The 23,575-nt window shown below is 36.5% G+C and overlaps 1 protein-coding gene and 1 long non-coding RNA gene across 2 annotated transcripts in view; one reads left to right on the forward strand and one right to left on the reverse strand.

The window, feature by feature from the left end:
* The window catches only part of CMC1 (C-X9-C motif containing 1), a 45,491-nt gene that overhangs the window by 3,887 nt on the left and 18,029 nt on the right, over positions 1-23,575 (forward strand). The window contains exon 2 of the mRNA XM_026057290.1: positions 8,118-8,210. Coding sequence (XP_025913075.1) covers positions 8,118-8,210 — 93 coding nt within the window. The remainder of the gene's footprint in view (positions 1-8,117; positions 8,211-23,575) is intronic.
* Positions 8,340-23,575, reverse strand: part of LOC112961770 — a 31,380-nt gene continuing 16,144 nt past the window's right edge. Inside the window, exons 5-6 of the long non-coding RNA XR_003252108.1 lie at positions 11,767-11,846; positions 8,340-10,888 (exon numbers count right to left, since the gene is read on the reverse strand). This is a non-coding gene — a long non-coding RNA (uncharacterized LOC112961770). The remainder of the gene's footprint in view (positions 10,889-11,766; positions 11,847-23,575) is intronic.

Genomic DNA, 23,575 nt, shown 5'->3' on the forward strand with positions numbered 1-23,575 from the left:
ATTGCTGCATAGAGAAACTGCACTGATCAGCCTCTTTTGTTTCTGAATTAGGATTTCAGAATGTCACGTATGTTATGTCACTTGGATTATACTGCTTTTTATGTTGTCCTTTTATAATTTAACACCTATGTGCAAATGAAGTTACCAAGCTCAGTAGCGTTTCACATGCAGATGTTTGGTCCTGGTCTGTCATCAGTAAGTTCACGTTGGATGTTTTTAACTGATAGCACCCATTACCTTTGTTTTTGTGGGACTGAGGTTAGAAACCAGTATGCTGAAACTACTTGTCTCTCTGGCCCCATTGAACTTCTTGGCAGTAGGGGCACAGGAGCCCATCACTGTTTACAGGATTGGGTACTTAAAGTATTAGATCTTAAGAAGCATTCAGATATGCATTATTTTTAATTACAGTTGTAGGAAAGTCTTCAATTTTAGAAACATCTGTTTTTTTTCCCCTCACATGACTTGAATGGGTTTCTCCCTAAATACATTTGATTTGATGTGTGATTTAGTATTTTAGAAAAGAGGTTTTAAGTAGTTGACAAAATATTCAATGATGGAAACTATTTTTTGGTAAATATTTTTAAATTCATGTGCATATATGAATTAGCATTAATTAATGTAAGGTTGGTAACATTTTTATCAATACTAAGTGGATAAACTAGGCAGAATAAAGAAGATCAGAATTTTGGGTTAAATGTCTTTTTTCCTGGAGGAATAGTAGCATACAATTACCTTTGCTCATTCAAAACACTTTTACAAGAATACTAAAATAGAGCCTTTAGAGCCAATAGTCTGATTATGAAAGAAATGTTTGCCAGTAAGCCTGCAATTAACACTGTATTGCTGTTTCTGTTACTAATAAAACTATACTTTTCAAGGAGTTTTGTAATTATATCACGGCAGAGTGTTTTAAAACAAAACTTCGGGATGAAATGGAGTGGATTTACACACAGAAATAATTTTTAAGTGATATGAAAAGTAGAAAAATTTCCGAATCTAATGCACTTATGTAACTTAAAGCTATAAAGTTATTATTCGTTGTCTATCCCATCCTAACAACTTTAAATGTTTATACTATATATCTGCATATGGAAAAAAGGAGAGAATGCCTGGTAAACTTAAGGAAGTCGAATGGTCACAGATGAAGGCAAGATCTTCCTTTCCAGGAAAAGAAATGTGTTACAGCTTTGTAGAATGATATTTTCTTTAAACACAGAGGAAATTAAAGAATGGGAATTCTGTGTGTGTTTTGTTTTCTTTTCTTCCCTTACCTGTAATAACTCTATTTCTTTTATTTTGGCTGCTGAAATTTTCATTAATACTTTTCAAGTTCTATTTCTTAGTTTTCTGAGATGCCTTTTCTATTGTAACCATTCTCTCACAACTGCTTGCCTTAGATGCCAGCTGGTAGGAAAAAAGAATGGTAACTTTTTTTTTTTTTAAATCACCTTTATGCCATGACATTTCTGAACCAAGGCTTAGGTTTTAAAATTCTAATATTTTGAAGAGTGTTACATCATTAACTTTGATTCTTGCATCTCAATTGAACTCTCGCTATAGCATTTTTGCTTGTAAATAACATAGCTGAAATACAAAGATTGATATAACTGGGACTTAGAGGTGAAATATTATAACAGATGATAGTGTAAATATTAAAATCTAGTGTTCATTAAAACTTTCCCTGTTCTTCATTTATCCCGTGTTGCTTAATGAAACATCTGAAATGTTTAAGGTACTATTTTGGTCTTTATTTTAGTAGGGATAGATAAAATGTACTAAGAAAATCCAGATTACAAGTTGTTTAATAAGAATTGCCTGTACCAAAAACAGTGTTGCTGGAATTTCTTAACTCGCTTCCATTTGGATGCTAAAGGTATGAGGGTTCTGTAAATGTCTGTGTAGACAAATCTGTATTTTTCTACTTTTATTTAGCAAAACAGAAGATTGGGGAGGAGGAGAAATTCATAGTGCTTATGGCTGCAATTTGAGGAGTGCCTTAAATTGTGTAAGCAGAATTGAAAGCAGCAATACCACCCACAGTGCAGAGTTGAGGAGCCATAAAATGAATCGGTTTCTCAGCTGATCCAGCTGAGAAGTAGCCTTTTTTTCTTCCTTCCCCTCCTCCCTTTGTCCTGTTAGCTTCCATCCATATCAGTTCTCGAATTGCATTGGTTTGCAAACATTTGCGCTGAAACATGGGATTAGGCAGCATGGTGGTAGGAACTAGCTGGTGCAGGGAGGAAGATAGTCAACTGTGGAACTGCTGCTTTTAGTAGTTGGGTGTTGTGTGGCAGCTGAAAGTATTTGGCAAGCTGCAGCCTTGGTTCCTGAAATGAATAACTTTCACTTAAAAAGTAGCTCCTGGGATCTCTTCTTATTAAGCAGGGCTATTCAGTTGTCAGCAGAATGTATTTCCAAGGATTCCAGTCCAGATTTTCTCCATGCTTATTTATCTCAATTCTTCTGGGTTATCTGTTTCCCTGCTACCTGAAGTCGGTGTGAGAGATGAGAGCAGAGCCATAAACTACCAGCAGGATGTAGTGACAAAAGAGTGAATAAGGTCAGTGACAACTCTGTTAAGTGGGGAGGGGAAATAATGTGACTTTTCTCAGGACACTGTTCTAGCAAAACTTTCACCTTGGTATCCTCTTTTTGTAATAGTCATCTAATTAATATGACAAGCTGGTACAGACCCTTTAATTATTGGATCTATAAAGCAGCTTTCTGTTTCATCCTCCTCTTGTCTCCTTAAAGGCCTGCTGTCTACTGCATAGATCTACATGTGGTCCTCTTTTCTCAAGGTCGTCTTGGGTTCTGTGGTTAGGAGGTAGGTAGGAAGCAAGGACAGTGTTCCAGTAGTCTCCTTTGTTATATATTCTGTTCTAGTGGTCCTATTTGATGCATGTATTTCCTGATTTTTTTTTCCATTTTTACAAAAATAATGAAAACCGTTAAACCAGGGCTGTGGTCCTTGGCTTTCCAAGGCAATAAATAGTTTTTGCAGCTGAGGGTTTTAATCAACCACAGAAAACTATTACAATTGTAGTCTTGTGCCCTACATATTGTATTCAACCAGAGAACCGTTTCAGGCATTGAGATTTACCAAAACCCACAGATTTTATTTGTATATAAAAAAATTAAAAAGCGTTTTTAATGTTTTGCTGAATAGAAGAAAGTCCCAGTTCAAAGAAATAACAGAAAGAGAGATAAATTACTACACTGGGCTGCAGTGGTATGGAAAACAGTTTCTTTTTCATGGAGGCACTCACTTTATTTGTAATTTTTCTCCCCTTCACTCTTTTACTCTGGTAACTATCAGTTTATACCTTTGACCTGTTCTTTATCGTCTCTTCTGTTGCTCATCTCCACAAGGAATGACAATATTCTGGAATGTCCTGATCTCTTTCTGTCTTCAGGAAACATTCAGTAGTTTTACCGCACTGATTCCTTGGCTCATTTCTTATTTGCATTTCTAGGAGCCAGTGACTTTGATGCTTTAACACCTGCAAGACTGCATTTGGTTTTAAATTCTGGCTTCTGTGTATGTTTGTACAAATACTTAAATGTTACTGTTAATTGTATTTAGTCTGATTTTTCCAAAAGAAGCATCCTTTTACTCAATTAGCTTATTTTCATCGGTCTGTCCCTTGTAACTTTTGATGGTACTAGCAAATTATAACAGAATGCAAGATAAAAGTAGCATCTTAAAAACACATAAGTTACTCTAATAAGCATGCCCAAAGTATGGCTGTGGAGGGGAGGAGGAAGAGCTGCTGCTAACATTTGTTTGGCCTGCTGGACACTGAGAGAGGTGGTGTGTTAGCCCACTTTGTAACCAAAAGCCATGGTCATCTCAAATAGCCTCTCCAGAAGACCAGACAAAGTAGATGGAGATGGCAACCAGAGATATCACATTTCAAATGAGAAAGGTAAACTGTAGGAAAACAGACTTCTTGCATGTGGAATATTTTCCAAATATTTTGTAGGGATAATTAATTTTGTAGATGTTTTCAAAAGAAAATAAAACAGTTGGCAAAGCAGCAGTGTTGTAATGCAGCTTCTGTAGGGACTGATCTGCAGCAAATCTGGTATTAGAATAAGAAACATCTTTCTTAGTGCAGAATAGTGAACTTTTAAAAGAGAAAAAAAATATTATTCAGGAAGTTGTGACACTGTTGAAAAGACAAAAGGAATTGGTGGTTTCACATCAAGGCTGGCTGTCTCATGTTTTGTGATGAAGTCTCGCTTCTGAGGTGCTCTTTATTTGGAAGTTCTTGCCATGTGATGTTACTGCAGAGCTGATTAGGTTGGACTGATGATGATCTTTTTCCAAATGCTTGTACATTGCCATAAGAAATGCTCCACATGCAAGCATATTCCTCTAGCTGCAGTTAATATTTGTTCCTTGTTTTTCTTTAATATTTTTGCACAGGTGCTAGGGGTACCAACTTCACTAAATTGGTTTAAGATCCTAGAACAAAAAGTACTATTTAAGTGTAAAACAGTAGTTTAAAAGCGAGAAAGAATATTAAAATACTTTTGGACACTACAATTCAAATTCATCAGTAGATATAATATTTCCCAAACTGAACATTTGAGCTGTTTGGAGAGGTGGTTGCATCCAGATGCATAAAACTGTTGATAAGTATCAGTTTTAAAGCCATGAAAAATACAAACAATTCAAATCGTCTTATAATGTCTAGCTGGTAGTTTTATGGAAAACTGTAGGTGAAGATCATAAATGTTCTTTATTACGTTATTGTTGCTTCCTCTATAAGTTACCTTTGAATTACTGTTGTAGCTCTCTTGACTGTTCTTACTGGACACTGCCCTATGTTTTGATGTGCCCTCTCCTTCCTGCATTTTCATTTCAACCTCTGCAGGTGTGATAACATGGGACTAAAAAGAAGGAGTTTCCCTGGAGCACAGGTGTGTTGTGGTCCCTCTTGAGCTGGTGATAGCATCAGTATGACTAATTATTGCTGTCAGTCTCTTATGTGCCTCTTATTTTGAATAATCTAAAGGAAAATAGGGTACTTAACCAGAGCAAACCCAAAACTCTGTAATTCTTTGACTGCTCGGGGTTAACAGATCTTCTCTTTATTTGGAGGAAGCCTTTGTCCTGTTTCCTTTTTAGCCTTCGTTTGCCTTCTGTTTGCTTATTCTCTTGAAGTTCTTTGCTTTGGAGTCCGGTGCCTTTGCTATTGTGGGAACTGTGGTTACTTCTAGCGGCCTGTGCCAACAGGGGAAATCCAGCTACTCTTCCCAGGCCCTGATTGGTTTCTGTACAATCTGCTACRTTTTCCAACTATGCAAAGACCTCTTGCTGCAGAGGACTCCACTTTTGGATTATTTAATACAAAGAAAATCTGATCTTAATGAGGTGTTACATTGCAGTTTGATAACTTCAATTTGGAGTTTCTGTGGCATATCAGATGTATTGACAAAAAGTAGTGTGCTTGGGACTTTTTTTTTAATCATATCTGAAGTCAGTGTGAAATATACTTCTTCAGTTAATCAAGTTTTGCATGTATATTTCTTCAGTACCATCACTTGCATCCAGCATTTTCTTACGGTGATTTTTTGAGGCAGGGAAGTATGCCACATTAYGCTAGGCAAGGTGCTTTCTTGTAACTGGAGCTTAAATTTGGAGACACAATTGTCATAATAACATCTACACTGACTTCTGGACTGAGCAGCAGATAACACTATTGTAGTCCAAGTAGGATTTAATGTTCCTCCATCTGTTAGCTAAACTGCTCAGTTAGATACTGATGGTTAAGTATTAACCATTAACTTCAGTAGATACTGAAGTGTAAGTATTTCTTCATTTCTTAACTAAGTGAAGTAATTATTAGAACTCTGATAATTAGATCAAGTTACTTTAAAGTGTAGACCATCTGAGAAACATTTTTTGTATGTATTTGAGTTAGTTTTCTGCCTTGAACTGGTTAAACTGGTACTAGTGCTGATATGATTGGGGTGGGTGAGGGCAGTGGGGTGCTTCTAGATCTTCCCTTTGGTGGCAGCTATCAACTTTCTTGTTTACCTGTATCCGGACCCATAGATCAGCTTAGTCTTTGCCTACCCTGAGCACTTGTTGGGGGGGGGGAGGCTTAGGCTATGTTTCGAGCATGTCTAAGCCAGTGTTGTTGATGAAAGTCATGGTCTTCCCTCTGCTTGTTCCTAGCCTCACACAATTCCCTCTCTTGGGCCGTTTATGAGTTATATAGTGAACTGCATTGGAGAATTTATCTTGCTGAAAAATTGCCTGCCAAAAAATGTATTTGCCTTTAAACCAAATTAGCTTCCCCCTTTCTAGTTCACCACAGGGGGAAGTTCATCACAGGGCTGCAGAACATATCTGTATGGGCAGAGGGCAAAAAGCATCACAGGGACTGGGGGAGGCCAGTACTGCAGTAGTGCCAGCTTGTTTTGATTAAAGTTGCTGAAGGTGGAGTTGAGTAGTATAGCTTTCTGGTGCTGTTTTTTGCCATGTCATTCAGCTGAATGGATTTGTCCTGCTTTTTCGGAACCTGCTTAAAAAAAATTGACTGCTTTGTGCTGTCTATAACAATAAATATTCTCTGTACAGTAATTGTACTGATATTCTGAAGAAAACTAAAATGAACAATATTTATCTGTAAATGTATTATCTCAGTCATGAAAATTAGAGCATAAAAGCAAATCTAAGTCTTGAGCTATTTGTGTTTGGTATTTTTGTTGTGTTCACAGAAGATATTTTCGTCTTCTTTCTTTTGCTGTAGAAATTCCAAATAAGAGATTTCTGATGAGAAAGATGAGTCTTTAGTTCTGATTCTGTATATTGCTCATTATAATCTTCTGTTTTGTTACCAGATTCCTGTAGTAATAACACAGATTCAATATTGTCTAACACCACAGCCTGAGCAAATTTTAAAAGACGGTGAGCTAGGACTGACTAGAGAGAAATGTTAGTCTCTGCATTGTCTTTTGATCTAGAAGTAACTGCAGGTACTCTGAAAAATAAGTAACACTTGAAACAGCGAGGTACCCTAGATTTTGTTCAAGCTTCCTTACCTTTGGTACATCACATTTAATTTTCTTCATTTAATTTAGTTTTTTTTAAATATGAAATTTTAAATGAGATAATTGTCACTCAAAGTAATAGCATGTCTGACAGTGTAGAGTTTTGGTAAGCTGAGCATCACAGCTGATGCTATGTTGAAGGATAACCTCAATGTTAAAGGCTAAATAGTATGTTTGAGGAGGAAACTGAGATATTTAGTATAACTGTATAAGACTATAAAATATTCTRAACAAATATCCATTAAATGTTTTTTAACTCAAAAGTGAGGAAATAAAGCTGTGCTTGATGAATTCTGATGTTTTTTGATTTTGAAGGGAGTGGATTTCAAAATGCAATACTTTTTTCCAAGTGGTCCATGATATTTAACTATATCAAAAACCACTAACTGTGCTCTGAGGACTGAGTTCTGTTGTGAGAGAACTGAATGAAAACTGCACCAGTACTTTAAGTGTAGAATTCAGGCAGTAGCATTTGTTCTTGTTAAGTTTAATTTCTCAGTGAAGAAACTCCCAGACTGTGTATTTAAGCAGCTACCTACGGTGTGGGTGTATGTGCTTTTTTTAAAAAAAAAAGAACTTAAGGCTTCCACATAGTAATAAAAATTTCAGGTTGTGCTCTAATATGTGTTATATTTCTCAGCTTTGTGATAGTGAATAAAAGAGCCATAGTTTGTACTTAAAGACAATATAAATACAAAAATATTAGTATCCTGAATTACAATGTAATTCTCAACTTCTGTGCAGGTTGTATCCAGACCATGTTTTAGTAAGATGGAAATTAGAATGTGCCACCAGAATCTTTTCCATTGTTTTTGGTTTATCGTGCACATTGATGAGCAGAAAAGGAATATTCAGGATAAAGTTCATATTAGTATCTGAGCAATTTTAAATCTTGGACTTTCCTGCCTTTTGATCCGTGTGTGGAGCTTCCACAGTATGTTCTAGTTTGTTACAGATATAGTATGTCTTCTATAAACAGTGTTATGTTATTTCTGTAGATTGACTTACCTGATGTATAGAAAAAAAACTTTTTTGCTCTCTTACAGAGAATTCTAAGCTGAGACATGTAGAAAAAGATGTTTTGATTCCACAAATAATGAGAGAAAGGGCCAAGGAACTGTGTTCAAATAAAGTGCAAGGTAAGATTCAAATATTCATCAGAGATCAGATGTATTCACTTCTGTGTTCTGAATGTAATCCTTTTTTTTGAAGTCAAGTAGTCAGAGAATTAATATGTATGATCTGCATCTTACCCATTCACCGTGAAAGCAGCATATAAAACTGTCACGTTGGCTTTGGCTGCTTTGTGATGTGGACTATTTTCCAACATAACTTGTACTCGAGAGCTGTGGAATTTAGTATGATTGATTGGAAAATTTTTCACATCTCTGTCTGGAATATGTGATGGCAGAACAAGATGAGAGTTATGTTCCTGTAAGTACTGTTTGGTACTTATAAAAATGGAATTGCCTCATGTGAGCCTTCAGAAAGGGCCTCCTACCATCCTTATAAATAACAAGTTTATTTAAATATTTCCTGCTAGCTGCTTCCTTCCCCATCCCCCAATATTTTAATGACTGCTCTGTTAGACAGAAGTTGAAATAGGTTGATGTATCTGCTTTTGCATGTTTTCATTTTCTTTTGAAGGGTACTGGACGAATAGCCCTTTAAAGTGGAATATCAACGCTTACTACTGGTACTCTACTATTCATATATTCCTGGAAGGAATTTGGAACTTTTTTGGAGTACTAGAAAGATAGAACTACTTACACACCCGGGTTAGCCAAGAATGTTGCTGTAAAAAGAATGTAAGAGTGGGAGGAAGAAACTGAGCTCTAGAGTTGTCCGAATGTACGTCATGTGCATCATACAAGTGGCATGCTTTCAATAGCGGGTGCTTGCTACTTGGCATCTAGATCCTAAAACAGAAAGGACCACTGGAAAGAGATTCAAAGAAGGTGTGCTGCAGGAGGAGGATGTTAGGCCCTAGAAAGTTAGGGAAAGGTCATTGAACACTTGTGAGTAAGTTACATGGAGAGGTGGCTCAGTCTGATTGAGATGAGATACCTAAGCAATAAAAAAAAATCTGAGAAGAGCAATAGACAATTTCAGAAAACAATCTTGTAAGGCATTCACAACTAATATTGCAGAAACCAAGGTAAGAAAACAGAATTATTGGAGAACCACTGCTGCAAAAAGTCACAATGAGAATTTCAGGCTGATTTCATGGGGTTTCATGATCCCCGACAGGTAGATCATAGAAGAAAGTGTGAGCCTGTCGCTTGAGTGACAAATATTTCAGGGTCAAATTTAGCTAAAATGTACCAGCACATTTTCAAGCAGCTGTTTTTTAGGGGTTTACAGTAATTGCCAAAAGACAAAATGGAGCAGTGCTATAGGAATTTTGCAGTGTGTGAGTGGGGAAAGATTTGGGAATATCTGCCAAAAGGAAATGGGATCAGATGATGGGTAACTTCCAGTGCTGTCAGAAGGATTTAACATGTAGTGGTTTTCATTTGTTTTTGTAATTGAACAGTTTTTACTTTGAACTCTATTCCTGTTGGGGAAAAATGAAAAAAAGCTGTTATGGTAATGTGATCTATTGAAAGAGGAATGTAAGTTAAAAGTATTTTGAATAAGTGCTATTTGTATAGGTTTTTCTTCCTTTTCTTAACCTTGGGGATAGACCAAAGTTGGGGGAGGGGGTTATTTGTTTGTTTTTCTGGGATTTTTTTTTTTTTTTCTCCTGAACTTTCTCCATGTAGGAAGAGGACTTTGGTTTCAGCTTCTTAAGTTTCTGTGGCAGCAAGCAGTGTTGGAGATTCTTGAGCAGTGGGTTGTGGACTGTTCCCTTGCAGCTCCTCCATTTTTTTGCCTTCATAGATTTTAAAGCAAAATGCTATCAGAATTAATTTTCTTTGTGTTATTAGGCAAAAGTATAATTTCAGTTCTTTTTCCTGAATAGAGTGCATCCTTTGAAAAATGAGGCTTGTGGAAGTTGCRTGGAACCTAGAGGTGGAAATTGAATATTTCTTGTGCAATTTTTATGATCAAATAGATGAACAAGACCCAAATTCATATCCCTGCTAACAAAGAGGCAGTAGCATCAGTTTGGTTATTTTGTTATGCACCTTTTAATATACATTGGGGGTAAAGCAAGGCACGGGAAATCAAGCTTAAGTAGTTTTGAAAACAGGAGAATTTATCATCTCTTAAATCCATTGTGAAATTATTCCTGGAATAAATTTGTCTTGTTAATACACAGGGATGGGTGTTAATCAGAGTAAATAGGCTGTGCTCTTTATGCTATAAACAATTATAAGCTATGAACATAAGCTGTATAATTAAGTAATCAAAACTCCTGAGATTTGGTTTGTGTGCTACAGAGTGCGCACATGTGTATGAAATTATGCTGTTTACACTAAGTGGTATAGGTACTCACTTAACTTGCTCTCAATATAAGATTTTTTTCTGGTTTACATTGATTTTGTTTGAACAACTCCTCTATTAACATACCTTTGTTTCATTTTGTCTTTAGGAAATTGTGGTGAATGCATTGGTAGCATAGGAAACAAAGCTATTCTACAAGTATGGGTCTTTACAATTTACTTGATCACACTAGGTTCATATCTGTCCCTATGGGGAGCCCATATACATTCAGTAGTGCTCTGCATGAGCACGGGGGTCCATCTGTATACAGTCCATTGCCTTAGCCTGCAGCTATACCACCTAGAGCTGTGAGCTGATCAGAGCTAATAATCCAAGTAGCGACAGGCTGTCCAGCATGTGTGCAGGAGGAGAATCCAGGGGAAAATCCCTGCCAAGGATTTAAAAAAAAAAAAAAAAAAGGTTTTGTTAACTCAAGAGGTGATATTACTACCCTAGCATAGTTAAATGGGCGACCCATTGCAGCGCTCATGTGTTAGGGTGCCATAGTACCTTAAGAGTGAAATAAAAATGAAAATGTGTCCATTCAGTAATTTTTTTATAACAATTGAAGCTTTGTGCCTGGTCATATTTCATTTTATTTGAATTTACTTTTACCTCTTTTTGAGATTGTTACAGTATTGTTCTAGTGACTGCTACATGTTTATCAAAAATTTAATACATCTTAGTTGTGGATTAATTTCATGTATAAAATTTTCAATCACTTTTCTAGTGAAAATTGCTATAAAAGTAGTATTGTTTAAAGGGTGAATGTGCTTTCTGCAAGACACAGATGCGTTTTCTATGACCATTAGATAAAATACACCCATCTTAATACCCATGAAATGTATGTGTGTGTAATTGTGTGCTATGATAGGAGGATTATAAGGAAAATTTTCTTCCCTAAGTAGCATGAGAAACCATTGTCATACAGTAATTTTTCAGTGCATTTATACAGCCAGTAGTACATGAGTTGATCCAAAATCATATTAAATTCACATATTCCAGTATCAGTGCATCTTTGGTATGCAAAAATATATGTGCTTTCAAAGTGAGAGAGGAGTGGCTATCTGCTGTTAACTCATCCATTGCTTTTATAAAATGATTTCTTCAGTGAAGTGCTTTCCTTTTAAATAGCTTTTCAAGTTTTTGGCCATAATTTCCAGTTACAAAATTTTAAATTTGAGTAAACTTCTTCAAGTAAAGTCATGGCAAATTTCAGAAACCTGAAGTTAGCATTTTTCATTGGAAGGGTTATATTTAGCTTACCATAACTTACGCAGTTTCAACTGGTCACCACACCCTCTGTTTTCCATGACTCCGCTCTGCTCTGAAACCAGGAACACTTGCTTTAAAAAAAAAAAAAGAGAGAGAGAGCGAGCAAGCGAGCTTTGTTTTGTCTTGATCATACGTGTGGAAATGTTTGTTCCATTTCTCAAGAGTACATATTCTGCAGTTCAGAGTTAATGATTCTTAGACTTTTAACTTGACAAATTTAGGTGCAGAGGACTCTTAAACAGAAATATACTAATGGTAATACTTTATACCCTAAGTATAGTACACTCAGCTCAGTGTGATTTGGGTTATTGGCTTGGAAAGCAAAATCAGAAATGTCTAGCTGATTTTCACAGGTTATTCGTTTTGGCTTTGAGGAAGCCCTCTGAAGTTGAGATCCCAGAAAAGAAGGTGCTTAGGTCATTGAGTTAGTCATCAAGCTTTGCATTTTGTTTCTTTGTTGTGTTTTAAAGCAACACCTCCCCTCCCCCAAAGGCACCCCTCACACCCCTAGCTGTTTTGCTGGGAGAAGAGTCTTGCTCTTGTGACAAGGGATTTTAGCACTCAGCTCTCACTCAGCTTTGTTTCTTCAAAGTTTGGTGTGTAGTACTGATGCATGATCTGGGTTTGGGCCTTTCAAAGCCAGTAAGAATGACTTGCAGATGACATCTGTAATTATAACTCATTTGTATAGTTTCCAGGATTCAGTTAGCTGAATATATAGCTGAGCTGTATGTAATTTACAGGGTAAATAAAGGTATGTTTTTGCTATTAGGAAGTCAGTGAAGTAATGGAAACAATTTGGATGTTTGAAGACCTGATCCTGTTGGCGACTTTGAAGATGAGAATGTGATTGTTTCTCATTTAAAATTTGTCATGGGAGGAATCCACTTGCTTGGCCAAAGAGACAAGTTGTTGTTTTTTTTTCCTTTGGATTGAAGGGAAACGAAAGATGACGTGTCCACCTGTGCTGAGTTGAGGACCTTCCCTGGAACAAACTGTTACGGTGGTTCTGTTGTCCATACAAAGTGTATAATTAGAACAACTGTGGGTTCACATGGCTAAAAAAACTCTTAAGATACTTGGCAGTGCTTTAAAAGATGGGTTTGGAAAGTGTGGCTGGAAAAGGACATTTCCAAGCAGTCTTCCTCCTCCCATCCTCCAGTTTCTCCATTAGCCCTCTTCTCCTCAGGGCTTATGTTGATACTTAGTGAAAATGATGGGATTCAACACTACTGCAGGCTTCCCTACAGTAGAGCATGGCCAGTGTCAACCAGAGTTTCGATAATGTGCAGTTACTCAACAGTCCTGTCACTGACATTGTTTCTGTCCCTGTAGGGGCCACCTGCTCTAGACCATGACCCTTACACCTGACACATCAAGGCCTGTAAAAACAAAGTAATTCCTGTGATTGAACTGCATTTGATGCTGCCCATTTAAATGCCCGAGAATGCTTTTGGTATTTTTTCCTCAAAAAAAAAAAAAAAAATTTTGTTATGCACTCTTATCAGAAATGCAGATAAGGAAATGTGTGAAATACTTAGCAAATTTCAGTTTGATGTCACTCAGTTGTGAGTGAATATTGCTTGCTTCCTTTGTAATACCAGCCAGGTTCTGTTTGTTGATGAAAAACTTSGCATCATGTTGGGAAAAATTAACCTCTTGGTACCTACAGTCATGATTCTGTGTTTGACGCTGGCAGATGCAAAGACTAATAGTGGTGGGAAATTATGTGACAGCACACATTTAAAAATTTTTGATCAGTCTTTTTGCTTGAAGTAAATTTAAATAACACARTTCATAACTGAATTTTGCTCACCTACTTTGTCTCATGGTCAAAGTACAGTCTTTACAATTTTTTTTAATTTGCATATTTTAGGAATGTACAGGAATATCATGATCTTCTAATTGACCCAAGCAAAAAGATCAAGATAACTGATGATAATCAGTGAGTTAACAGCTTCTGGTTACCTTTTCTATTAAGCTGCTGTAATCAAAAACCTCTTAAATTTGCTTGTACACATTGTTCAGTTTGATGCAAAGCCTGAGAGGCTACACTGGAGGAATCAATAGATTTTGAGACTGTCATAACCTTTTTTTGAGGGTGAAAAAAGAATCCTGCCTTACTACCTGCAACTTAATTTTTGTGAGGAGGGTAAATATAATTCAGGAGTGTAACTTCAACCCAGCAACAAAACTGCAGGTAGAGAAGGGGGGAAATTTGATCCTCTGCTGCTGTATTTATTATCTGTATCTTAAAATACATTTACAGTCATGCTTGGTGTGGCACCATGACCCTACGTGAAGCTATTGAGATTACTGTTGTACATGTTGTGCAGTTGTCCGTTATTTAAATTACTTTAGATGTTTTGATAGTGTACAGCTGAATCTAGTACTAGTCATAAATTACTAGATGTTTTTCCTTGGTTAGTGTTTCTGAGAGATGCATTTTTATATAATGTTGTTGTGCACAGTAGCTTTTGTTTTGGAAAAATGGTTTATCTCTATATACTTCCAATGAACATTTACTCTCATCACATTTAACTATGTGAATTAATACAGTCTCTAGAGGGATTATGGTATATTGAGCTTTGCTCCAACAAACTGGGTAGAGAGAACAGCTATATGTAAATTAAAATTTGAAGAAATGAGATCTAGATCTTGTGTGGTTTTTTTTTTTAATGATACCTCCAGCATTAACTACCTTAAGTTAATTTAGGAGATTTTATAGAAAAGAAATATAAGACCATATTGTGTGCTTGGTGATGGAAATTTAAGTATCGTAACTAGTGTTAGGACTTCCAAGAAAATGTTTGGGGAGGGAACTTGCCCTATTTTATATATATATGTTTTTCTTCTATGTCATTTCAACCCAGCTGATCACAAGAAATGGGTCAGACTGCTAGCTTTACCACTGCAACTTAGTTGTGTGGCTTTTTTTTTTTTATTAGGGAATGGAACAGCTTTTACAAGGACAAAGAGAAATGAAATCACTTTCAGTGAAAGAAAGAGGCCTCATTATAGCCACCAACAGCAGTTATTGACAACTACACTTCCTATTAACAAGGAGCATTTAAGAGTTTGGCTGTTGGATCTTTGGACTTGATCTAATTTGCTAGCATTAATTAGTTTCTTTTGAGCACGGACACTTGGTGCTCACAGCTATAGATTTGGAGGGCTAATTAGGACAGAAAATTGAACAGAATGGGGTAAGGCATTAACCTTCAACCATTACCAGCTGGGGCTCTGATAAAGACCACAGAGTCCAAATGCTCCTATTCATGCAAAGAGTACTCTAATGAATATCAATTTCAGCCAGGTTGCCATATCCTGCAAGCGCTGTCTTAATTTTGATTCTCTTACCTGTTAGAGATAATTATGTATAGATCTTAAAATATAATATTGGTAGTTCAGAGCTCGTAGATGACAGTCTTGATGATAGGTTATCTATGTTCTGTCTAGTCTTTTGATTTAGTTTTCTCAAGTTAGAGATTATATTGATTTCCAGTTAGGAACCTGAATCTCAAATTGTTTTCCTCATCCAGCATAAATATATTAACATAGCATAGCGTAATTACAGAATGTTAACAAATACTGGTTTAAATAGAGGAGGCCTGCATGTTTCTAAATCATTGTAGGACATGGGCAGTAATATCCGTGACAAGAACATGGACCAAGCTAACTGCTGAAGATTGAACGATGGGATAGCTGCTTTTACAACCTTTGTGATGATGTACAAGTATTATATTGTGGTGTTGGTGATCCATTTTAAGGAGGAAAATTGTTCTTTCAGACCTTGGATTGATAGTGTTTTAACATGTGCAGAATTTGAAGTTTTGGATTATAATCCCCTCCTGGATCCTGCATTCAGCAGTAATACAGTTAGCAGTTTGTGTAAATAAATTTAATACTTTAAATGGTCATACCATATTGCCTATGCATGTGTATAAATATTTATATAATATATGAATTATGAACATTACCCTGGGGTTACTTTCACACCAAAAATAGGTTATTTTTCAACTACTGAAGTCAGAATGTCTTGTGTAAATACAATTAAGTTCAGCAGTGAAAAACAGAAGTACCTTTGGTTAAAAAGCATCTACTGTGTATTCAGAACTACAAACCAATAAGTAGTGAGCTTTCAGATAGCCTACAGGCAATGTTTTGACCTCATAAAGCATATATGATATTCAGGGTAAGGCAATAGGGAAAAAATTCTGTCTGTCATTCTTGTTTACTAGAAAACCCATGAAGCTGACAAGTGTTTTTGCCAAAGAAGACTGCTCATCCTGTCCCTTCAAGTCATGAGAATTAAAATGAATTATTAATTCCAGTTTAGCTAAGAATAATAGTTGTAATTCCATCTACTATCTTACAGTTTTGAGGCAGTGCCTTATGAGAGTTGTGGTTTTAGTCTCTATTATTTCCTGTAGACTGACATCCTTGAAAAACTATACTTGTATGTATCTTTGCATGGAACATTAAGGGTCAGCTGAGCCGGTCAAAGAAAGGGCTGGAACTGACAGGCCTTATCAAGCAACAGAGAAATGCAAGTTAAAGTAGAAGCAAACACACAATCTTAACAAGATGTGATATTTTAAGTGTTTCTTAATGCTTCTGACGTTTTGGGAGTATTTGAAAATACCAGAACATGTTTAATGAAATTTCAAATTTTCATACTGTTTTGGGATGAAAACATATCTTTAAATTCTTTTATGTAGAACAGCAGTTCTGAATATCACTCAGGTTAAATTGAGTGAGTTGCCCCTCAGATACTTATTCTTTGATGTAGTAGTTAATGGATCCTATGATAACACTGACAACACAACTTCAAGTAGAAAGCATGTTGTCTGTTACTGAATATAACCACACTCTTGTATATTATTGTTTTAATCCTTTTAATAATGACAACAAAATTCCTTTCTTTCCCATTCCCAGATTTAGGTTTTTTGGTATCATAATCGTTTGCCAGTAGTTGTCTGTGTGGTGCTGCACAGAAAAATAGAAGGGGAGATGTGTGCTCCAAAGAGTGTACTACAGGTCTGATGATTGATTGAGAGAGAAATAAAGGTTACAATAATGAAAGGTCATAAGATATTTGCACTGTATTGTTATCTCTCTGGGTTTTATTTTTAACAGTTTATCACCCTCAGAAGTAAAGGGAAAGGAGTCTTGCAGAAAAGAATGCCTGAAACATGTGCTGCGTAAGATCAGGATAAATGCCTTTAAACAAAGTGTAAGTGTATGATGGAAGGTGAGAAGCGTTTTGCATGAGGAATGAATTGTTGCAGAGTCGATCAGAGGATACGAAAAGGGATAGACAAGGAATACTAGAGCTATACAGAACACTGGGGGTATGGATGAGTCTGAAATTTACTGAGCGCCRAGCAAGAAATACCACTTAGCTGCTGAGTATTAGAAGTATTTGAGAGGAATACTAGTAAAGGTTTTGAAAAGAGTCAAGTAAGATATGAAAGATAATAATTCTGATGGGATAAGAAGTTAGAACAGGAACTTAAAGTGTAGGKATTTTGATGATAGTATAGAGGAGCAGCTTATGAGAATTTTCCTTGGATGGGGTGAACAGTTTCTTCTCTCAATATCAGCCRTATTGGGAAGGAGTTGAAATAATTGCAGGAATTTGGGACATCAATTATGATAATAAGAGACCTGCCTTCTTATATTTTTCCTAAACTGAGTTTAAACAAAGGTTTCTTTCAGGTTGAAATGCCTTTTCTCAGCTCTTAATAATCAAGCTAAGAATTTTCTTGTATGTTTTTTATCAAATAAAATGTCTTACATTTCATAGCTTGCTTTCTTCCACTTGGTGATCCAGAATCTCTCAAGGAAATATCTAGTCATTCTTCTCTCTTCTCTTTCAGAATAAACTAACTTATTTTAAGCAAGCTGCCTCTGAGCCTCCAGATCAACAACATATTTGGGCTTTTAGATAATCTTAATCATATAAGTAGTCCTCTTCTAAACATTAAATCACACAGGCTACTTCTGTGTGTAAATTCATCATCGTACTTGCATACTAGGCTTGATCCAGGTCTTGCTTTGTTTCTTGGTGGCAGAAATATCTTATATGCTTTGCTATAACTGGGCATTCCTGAAGTTAATCAGAAAACAGTGCAAAGATGTGGCTTGAGATGTAATCACACCTGTTGCTTATTTGGCAGAAAAGATTTTTGAATTGTTTAAAGCATTTTAGTAACATTACAATTAAAATATGGGAAGTAGATGAACTGCATATAGTACATAAGAGTTAAAAGCACGATCCCTAGTTGCAATCTAGACTGGTCTATCTGTGCTTTATGGCATTAGCTTCAGTTGAGGAGACTGTGTCAAGCCTGAGTGCTCTAGAAGATTACCCCTGTCGCCCTGCATTGGTTTCATACGGGCACATATATCAAGAATAAATGAAATGCAGGGCTGGAAAGGACTTTGAGAAGGCGCTTGGGCCATCATCTTCCCTTGAGGCCATATCTAGTATACCTGTAATTGTCCTGTAGTCTGATTAATGTTGCAGCTTCTATAGACAGGCTGTTCCAGTGCTGTTATTTTTGCTGTTCAAATAATGTTTTTTAGTTTTTGAAGGTTTTTTTTTGGTAATGTCTAAATTAAGTTTCCTGTCTGTATATCAAGTGCTTTATATTCTCAGTGCCAGCAGTGGAAAGGATTATTCCTTTCCACTATGCCTACCTCTGCCCATTGTATCTCTGTTCTATTGGTTATTCTTATGAAAGGAAGGAAAGTGCATGTGTGTCTGCATAACATAGACACATGCACATGTGCACACACATACATCTCTATGTCTATACATATATATATCAAGCACAGAACTTTGATTTTATCCTTATTGAATTACACTGTTTTTTTTCATATTAAGTCTTTAGTGTATCAAAAACCTGTTGAATGCTCTTGCTGTCCTCCAGTGTACTTCCAGCCCTTTCTATCTTATCTGCCAATTGAATACTATCATTCAAAACATTCAGTGATAGCACACTCAGGACAACTCCTTCAAAATCCCACTCAATATAGCCTTGCTGCATGACGTTACCTGTATTAACTGCGTACCTGCTTAATATCTGTATTTCACAATTAAATAGCTTTAAATGCTCTGTGACATGTTTTAAGAGGGAGTTTTTCTGTACTTTGTGTTGTATCCTGCTCATGATTTACAGGAATGCATCAATACCAATGCATACCTTTTGAAATCTGCAGTTGGAAGAGCAGTATTTTTACTCCTCTTCTGTGTTTATCAAAAGAGTTGAAGAATGTTTTATATGCAGTAAAAGTGAGTGTTTTTCAGAAAAACCAGCCTGCTGACAAAATACTGAAATACTCCTAAAGACTCCCAGACATCAGGCAGATTTGTGGTAGTGGTCTGAACAAAGTGGCACTTTGACCAGAAGAAATAGGACAATCTGTTTATGTGAAAAAGGAGAAAAAGTCTTATTCAGAAACCATCCTGGAAAACCATTTCTACTGCTGAGTCTCTGAGATTGCTTAGGGAAGGTGTAGGATGTTTCAGAGTTGTTTCAGGAACACAGAATTAAAAAAAAAAAACAAAAAAAAACCCACTCTAGATACAAATGCCACTTACAGGGAGAACTGGTGCTTTCGTGTTGAAAAAAATGACATCTAGTACAGGAGAGTGACCACAGTCCGCAACTTCACATATTATACTTTGTTGCCCATTATGTTTTTTCTGCCTTTGGGGTGGTGATTTTCTACAGTAAATCTGACAGCCCAGTCAAAGTAATTCATAAGGCCAATGATGAAAAGTACTCTTTATTTTTTCCAGTGTAAATAATCTTTGTCATTCCTCATCTGTCCTGATTTCCTCCTCTTGTTTCTTTGCTTTGTGTTTCTATGTTGTTGTTTTTTTATTAGCCTTCGTAAGGTGTATATAAACTCTCCTTACGGTGTGCCTTCTGTTCATTAAGAAGTGTAGCAAAAGCATAGTCTGTTTCAAACATTGCTGAAGAAATTGAGCTCTTAAATACAGAAGAAACAGGTATTAAGAGGTTTTGCCCAAGCTTTAATTCATACAGAATACCCATCCTAGATATGGTTATAGAATAATAACCTGGACAAGATTGCGCTTGGCTTGTGTGCCATCCTATTTCATACCCCCACAGTGCAGCCTGCCCAGAGGTCCAGTCCAGTTATACTTTTTTAGGAGAGTACAGGAAATGTCCCTTCTTTCTTTCCAGATGGCCAAGCAACTCGGTGAGGAAGGTATTTGAAAGTGAAGGGCAACGTGATGGAGGAAGCATGGCATGCTGAGTGAGACCCAGTACAGCAGGGCAGGCAGACTGTAATGAAGTCAAATAGGCATATCCCCCTGCCTGTGAGGAAGTTCAGGATAAATATCTTCCAGGTTATAATACTGATGTATATTCTTACATTATTTGAAGGCATTGTTCTGCATTATTAACTTAGTGTACGCTTGGGCACGTATCTAGTTAATGAATAGAAACTTGCTACTGTTTTCCATAGAATCTGAAAAAGAAGAATATAAGAGAATATATACTATTTTGAGTTATATAACCAGAGATTTAATTGGTTATGTCTTAAATAAGAAAAAAAAATAGATCTCAGAGTTTCTGTGGTGTCTGTAATGACTTCTAGCCAGTATCTGAGGTTTAATTTTTATATTAACTACATCTAATGATGCTTCATTACTGTTGAATGACAATATTAATGGCTCTCCAGCTGTCTCGTTGGGGAGCTTTGTTGTAGAAGTGTCCTTACCTTGTACTTCTGGAAACTATTTGTGATGTAACTTGTCAGAAAATAAAGAGCATCTACATGTATATGTGCTGGAACTTTTTATTTTATACATTTAAAACAGCTTGAGAAAGTTTTAAGTCATTTGGGGGCTGGGGGGGAATGGTATGGAGAAGWATCCTCTTGCTTCAGCAAAGGCTATTACATAAGTTCATTTTGATATGCTTCAGCTGTTCAGTAGCTATGAAAATTCAGAAATTTTAAAACAGAATATTAGTGTTAGGTTTTCTTGTTTGTTTTGGGAATCTGTCCTCTTCACTCTGCCATCAAGTTCATGTAACACTAGTTAGCAACTGTGCATAGACTTTTGAGAAACATTTGTTGTTGGGCAGAGACTATGCATATAAATTACAATCAGCATAGAATCCTTGCACTCCGCTAGGAGGATACTTACAGAGCTGGTACCTTTCTTCTAGCTGCATTCTCCCAACAGACTAGTAAATCATGTTAATAATCAATTCAGGAAAGTTTGCCATGTGATTAAATTCTTTTTTTTTTTTTGCTCAATACGGACTTAAGTTAGCTCTTAAGTGTGTTAGTTCCATTCTCCATTCTCTTGTACAGCACCGAGTACATATTTGAATATGTAAATACCTGAGTTTAATTAGTGTTTCATTACTGCCATTGCTAATGAACAGTAGGATTTCACAGTAGAATGTTTAAATGCAAAAATATATTATTGTCTCTAGTCATGCAAATCCAGCAATTTTCATCATATAGAATGAAATTCCTTTCTAAATGATAACTAGTTGGGCTTTGGACACTTGGAAGCAATGTTTCCTTGGCAATTCTATCAGTGTCACCTCATTCTGATCTCATGGTCTTACCTAGGCTCGTAGTTCCACAAACACCTTTTCACTCCAATACCTACGAGACAGTCTCATTGCAGCACTCTTCATTCAAGACCTGGCRTTGCTTATCCCCACTGTACTAGTGTTTGAGTTGCAATGAGGGCTTGACTTGCCTGAAAAATAACTCAGCCTCCCTAGTAAGGGGGGGGGGGGGAAGTGCCTGCAAGTGTGTTAAAAGTAGCTAAAGGTAATTTAGTATTTACATTAAGGTATTTCAGGTTCCCCTAGATGCATTTCAAGTGAATAGTAAATTGTAACAGTAACTATAATTGCTGTATGTGAAGCTGGTGGAATTCCCTAGTTTCAAATGTATTTTAGTGTCTTGACAAATGTCTTGAAGTTTAATTACAAGGTCAGTATACTAAAATTTAGGTTCTACCATATGTGCTATGGGCATCTGTATGAAAAGATATTGTAATAACCAGTGTTTTGTGTGTCCAAATCCTAACTGATTGCACAGTAACTTATTCCTTGTGCAGATTTTGTAGTAACCGTTCTCCAGCGCTACCCAGTTCTTTACGGCTCAAGTCTCTAAGAGCTAATGATCTCTTAAAGTCTGTTAAATCTAAAGCAATCGGAGGTGGTGAATCTGAAAAAGTAATAGCTTCTAGCCCTCCTTTTCTCCCTTCTGCAGTCTTTCAAAACTCCAGTGGGGGCAGGAGTCACTTCAGTGAAGACTGCAGTCTTCAGAGAAGAGAGCCCTTGTGAGTGGAGCACTAACCTTGGAGACTTGTGCCAGCTTCTTGTTACAGAACTCCTTTATGATTTTTCAGTACGTCATTCAGGATGGGATGCACTTCATTCCAGGTCTAGCTGTCTGAAATAAATGTCTAGTCTAAACCAGTCATCCTGTTTAAATCTGTTAGGTGGGACTAATTATATTTTGGAACTACCTTGCGCGCGCTCTCTCTCTTGTCAAGGCAACTTCCTTAGATGAGAGATGTAAATTTTAGCTGGTTAAAATTAGGTTAAATGAACTCTGACAGTAGTCATTTTCTGTCTCAGTTCCCAAGTGTAAATGGGGATTAGACCATATATGAAGGAGAACTGTAATAGTCTCTGAATATGTAGACATTGCATTGTTTTTCGCAAAGCAAGGATGATTCTGCTGCCATGTTTGATCTCCTGCAGAAGCCACATAGATGCCCTTGAGTTTTGTGATCACTTGCTCAGGATTTCTTTGACCTGTTTCAGGTTGCTTCCACATTGCATGGGAGTCCTATTGATTTGTTAGTGCCTCCTCTAACAAGATGAAGGTACCTGCAGGTCCCATGCAGATGAGGCAGGGCCTACCAGCTCCCACCAGGATTTGGTGAAAAGTGGTGTTGAGGCAGTTGACCTGTTGCTTCATTACAAACAAGGCTGAATTGGACCCAGGAGTTATTCATCACTGTAAAATTTGGGGAGAATGCTTGGAACTGATTGAAGGTTTTTGACTTTTACAGTCCCAATTAATTAATTTTTTTTTTTTTTTTTTTTTAACTTTCACATCTAGCAGCAGGCCTAGACTGCAACTGAAGAACAAACAAAATTGTTTTCTGGAACTAGAGTAATTTGACATGTTTCCTGTTTCATCACTTCATCACATCACTTTTTTTTCCTTTATGTTCCAAAATACTTGATATATAAGGCATATAAGTACATAGTATGCAAGGGAGACCAGGCAAATAGTCCCAACACTATAAACTTGAATTCATAAATCTAAGACTTGCAACCAGTCTGCTGCACAAGAAAACAGATGCTATGCAATAAATTAATACTAAGCTGAATAATAAGCAAGATTTATTATTAAAGGTCTTTAGTGTAAAGACAGTGATTTCAGACTTTCAAATGCTTGTTTTCTTTCTTTGTTTAAATGCGTGTGTTTTCTTTTGTTGTTCTCTTTTGCACACATTTGAGCTTTGTTGGGTTGAGAACTCAATCTCTGGTTGGGCAGTGGTGATTAACCTACACTAAATAGGCAGCAGTAATGTGATTTGAGAATAAAAAGCTTTCATTTCTTTTAAATGAGGGGGAAAAAAAAAGGTTGAAGGAAATAGTTTACATAATCAGTAAACTAGTTAAGGAGCTGAATATTTATGCAGGTTGAAATTGAAGCTTAGTTGCCCTCTAGGGGTTTTACATTAATACAGCATATGCTAGCTTTTGGG

Source organism: Apteryx rowi, unplaced genomic scaffold, assembly GCF_003343035.1.
Source record: "Apteryx rowi isolate R43461 unplaced genomic scaffold, aptRow1 scaffold_138, whole genome shotgun sequence".
Taxonomy (NCBI): Eukaryota; Metazoa; Chordata; class Aves; order Apterygiformes; family Apterygidae; genus Apteryx; species Apteryx rowi.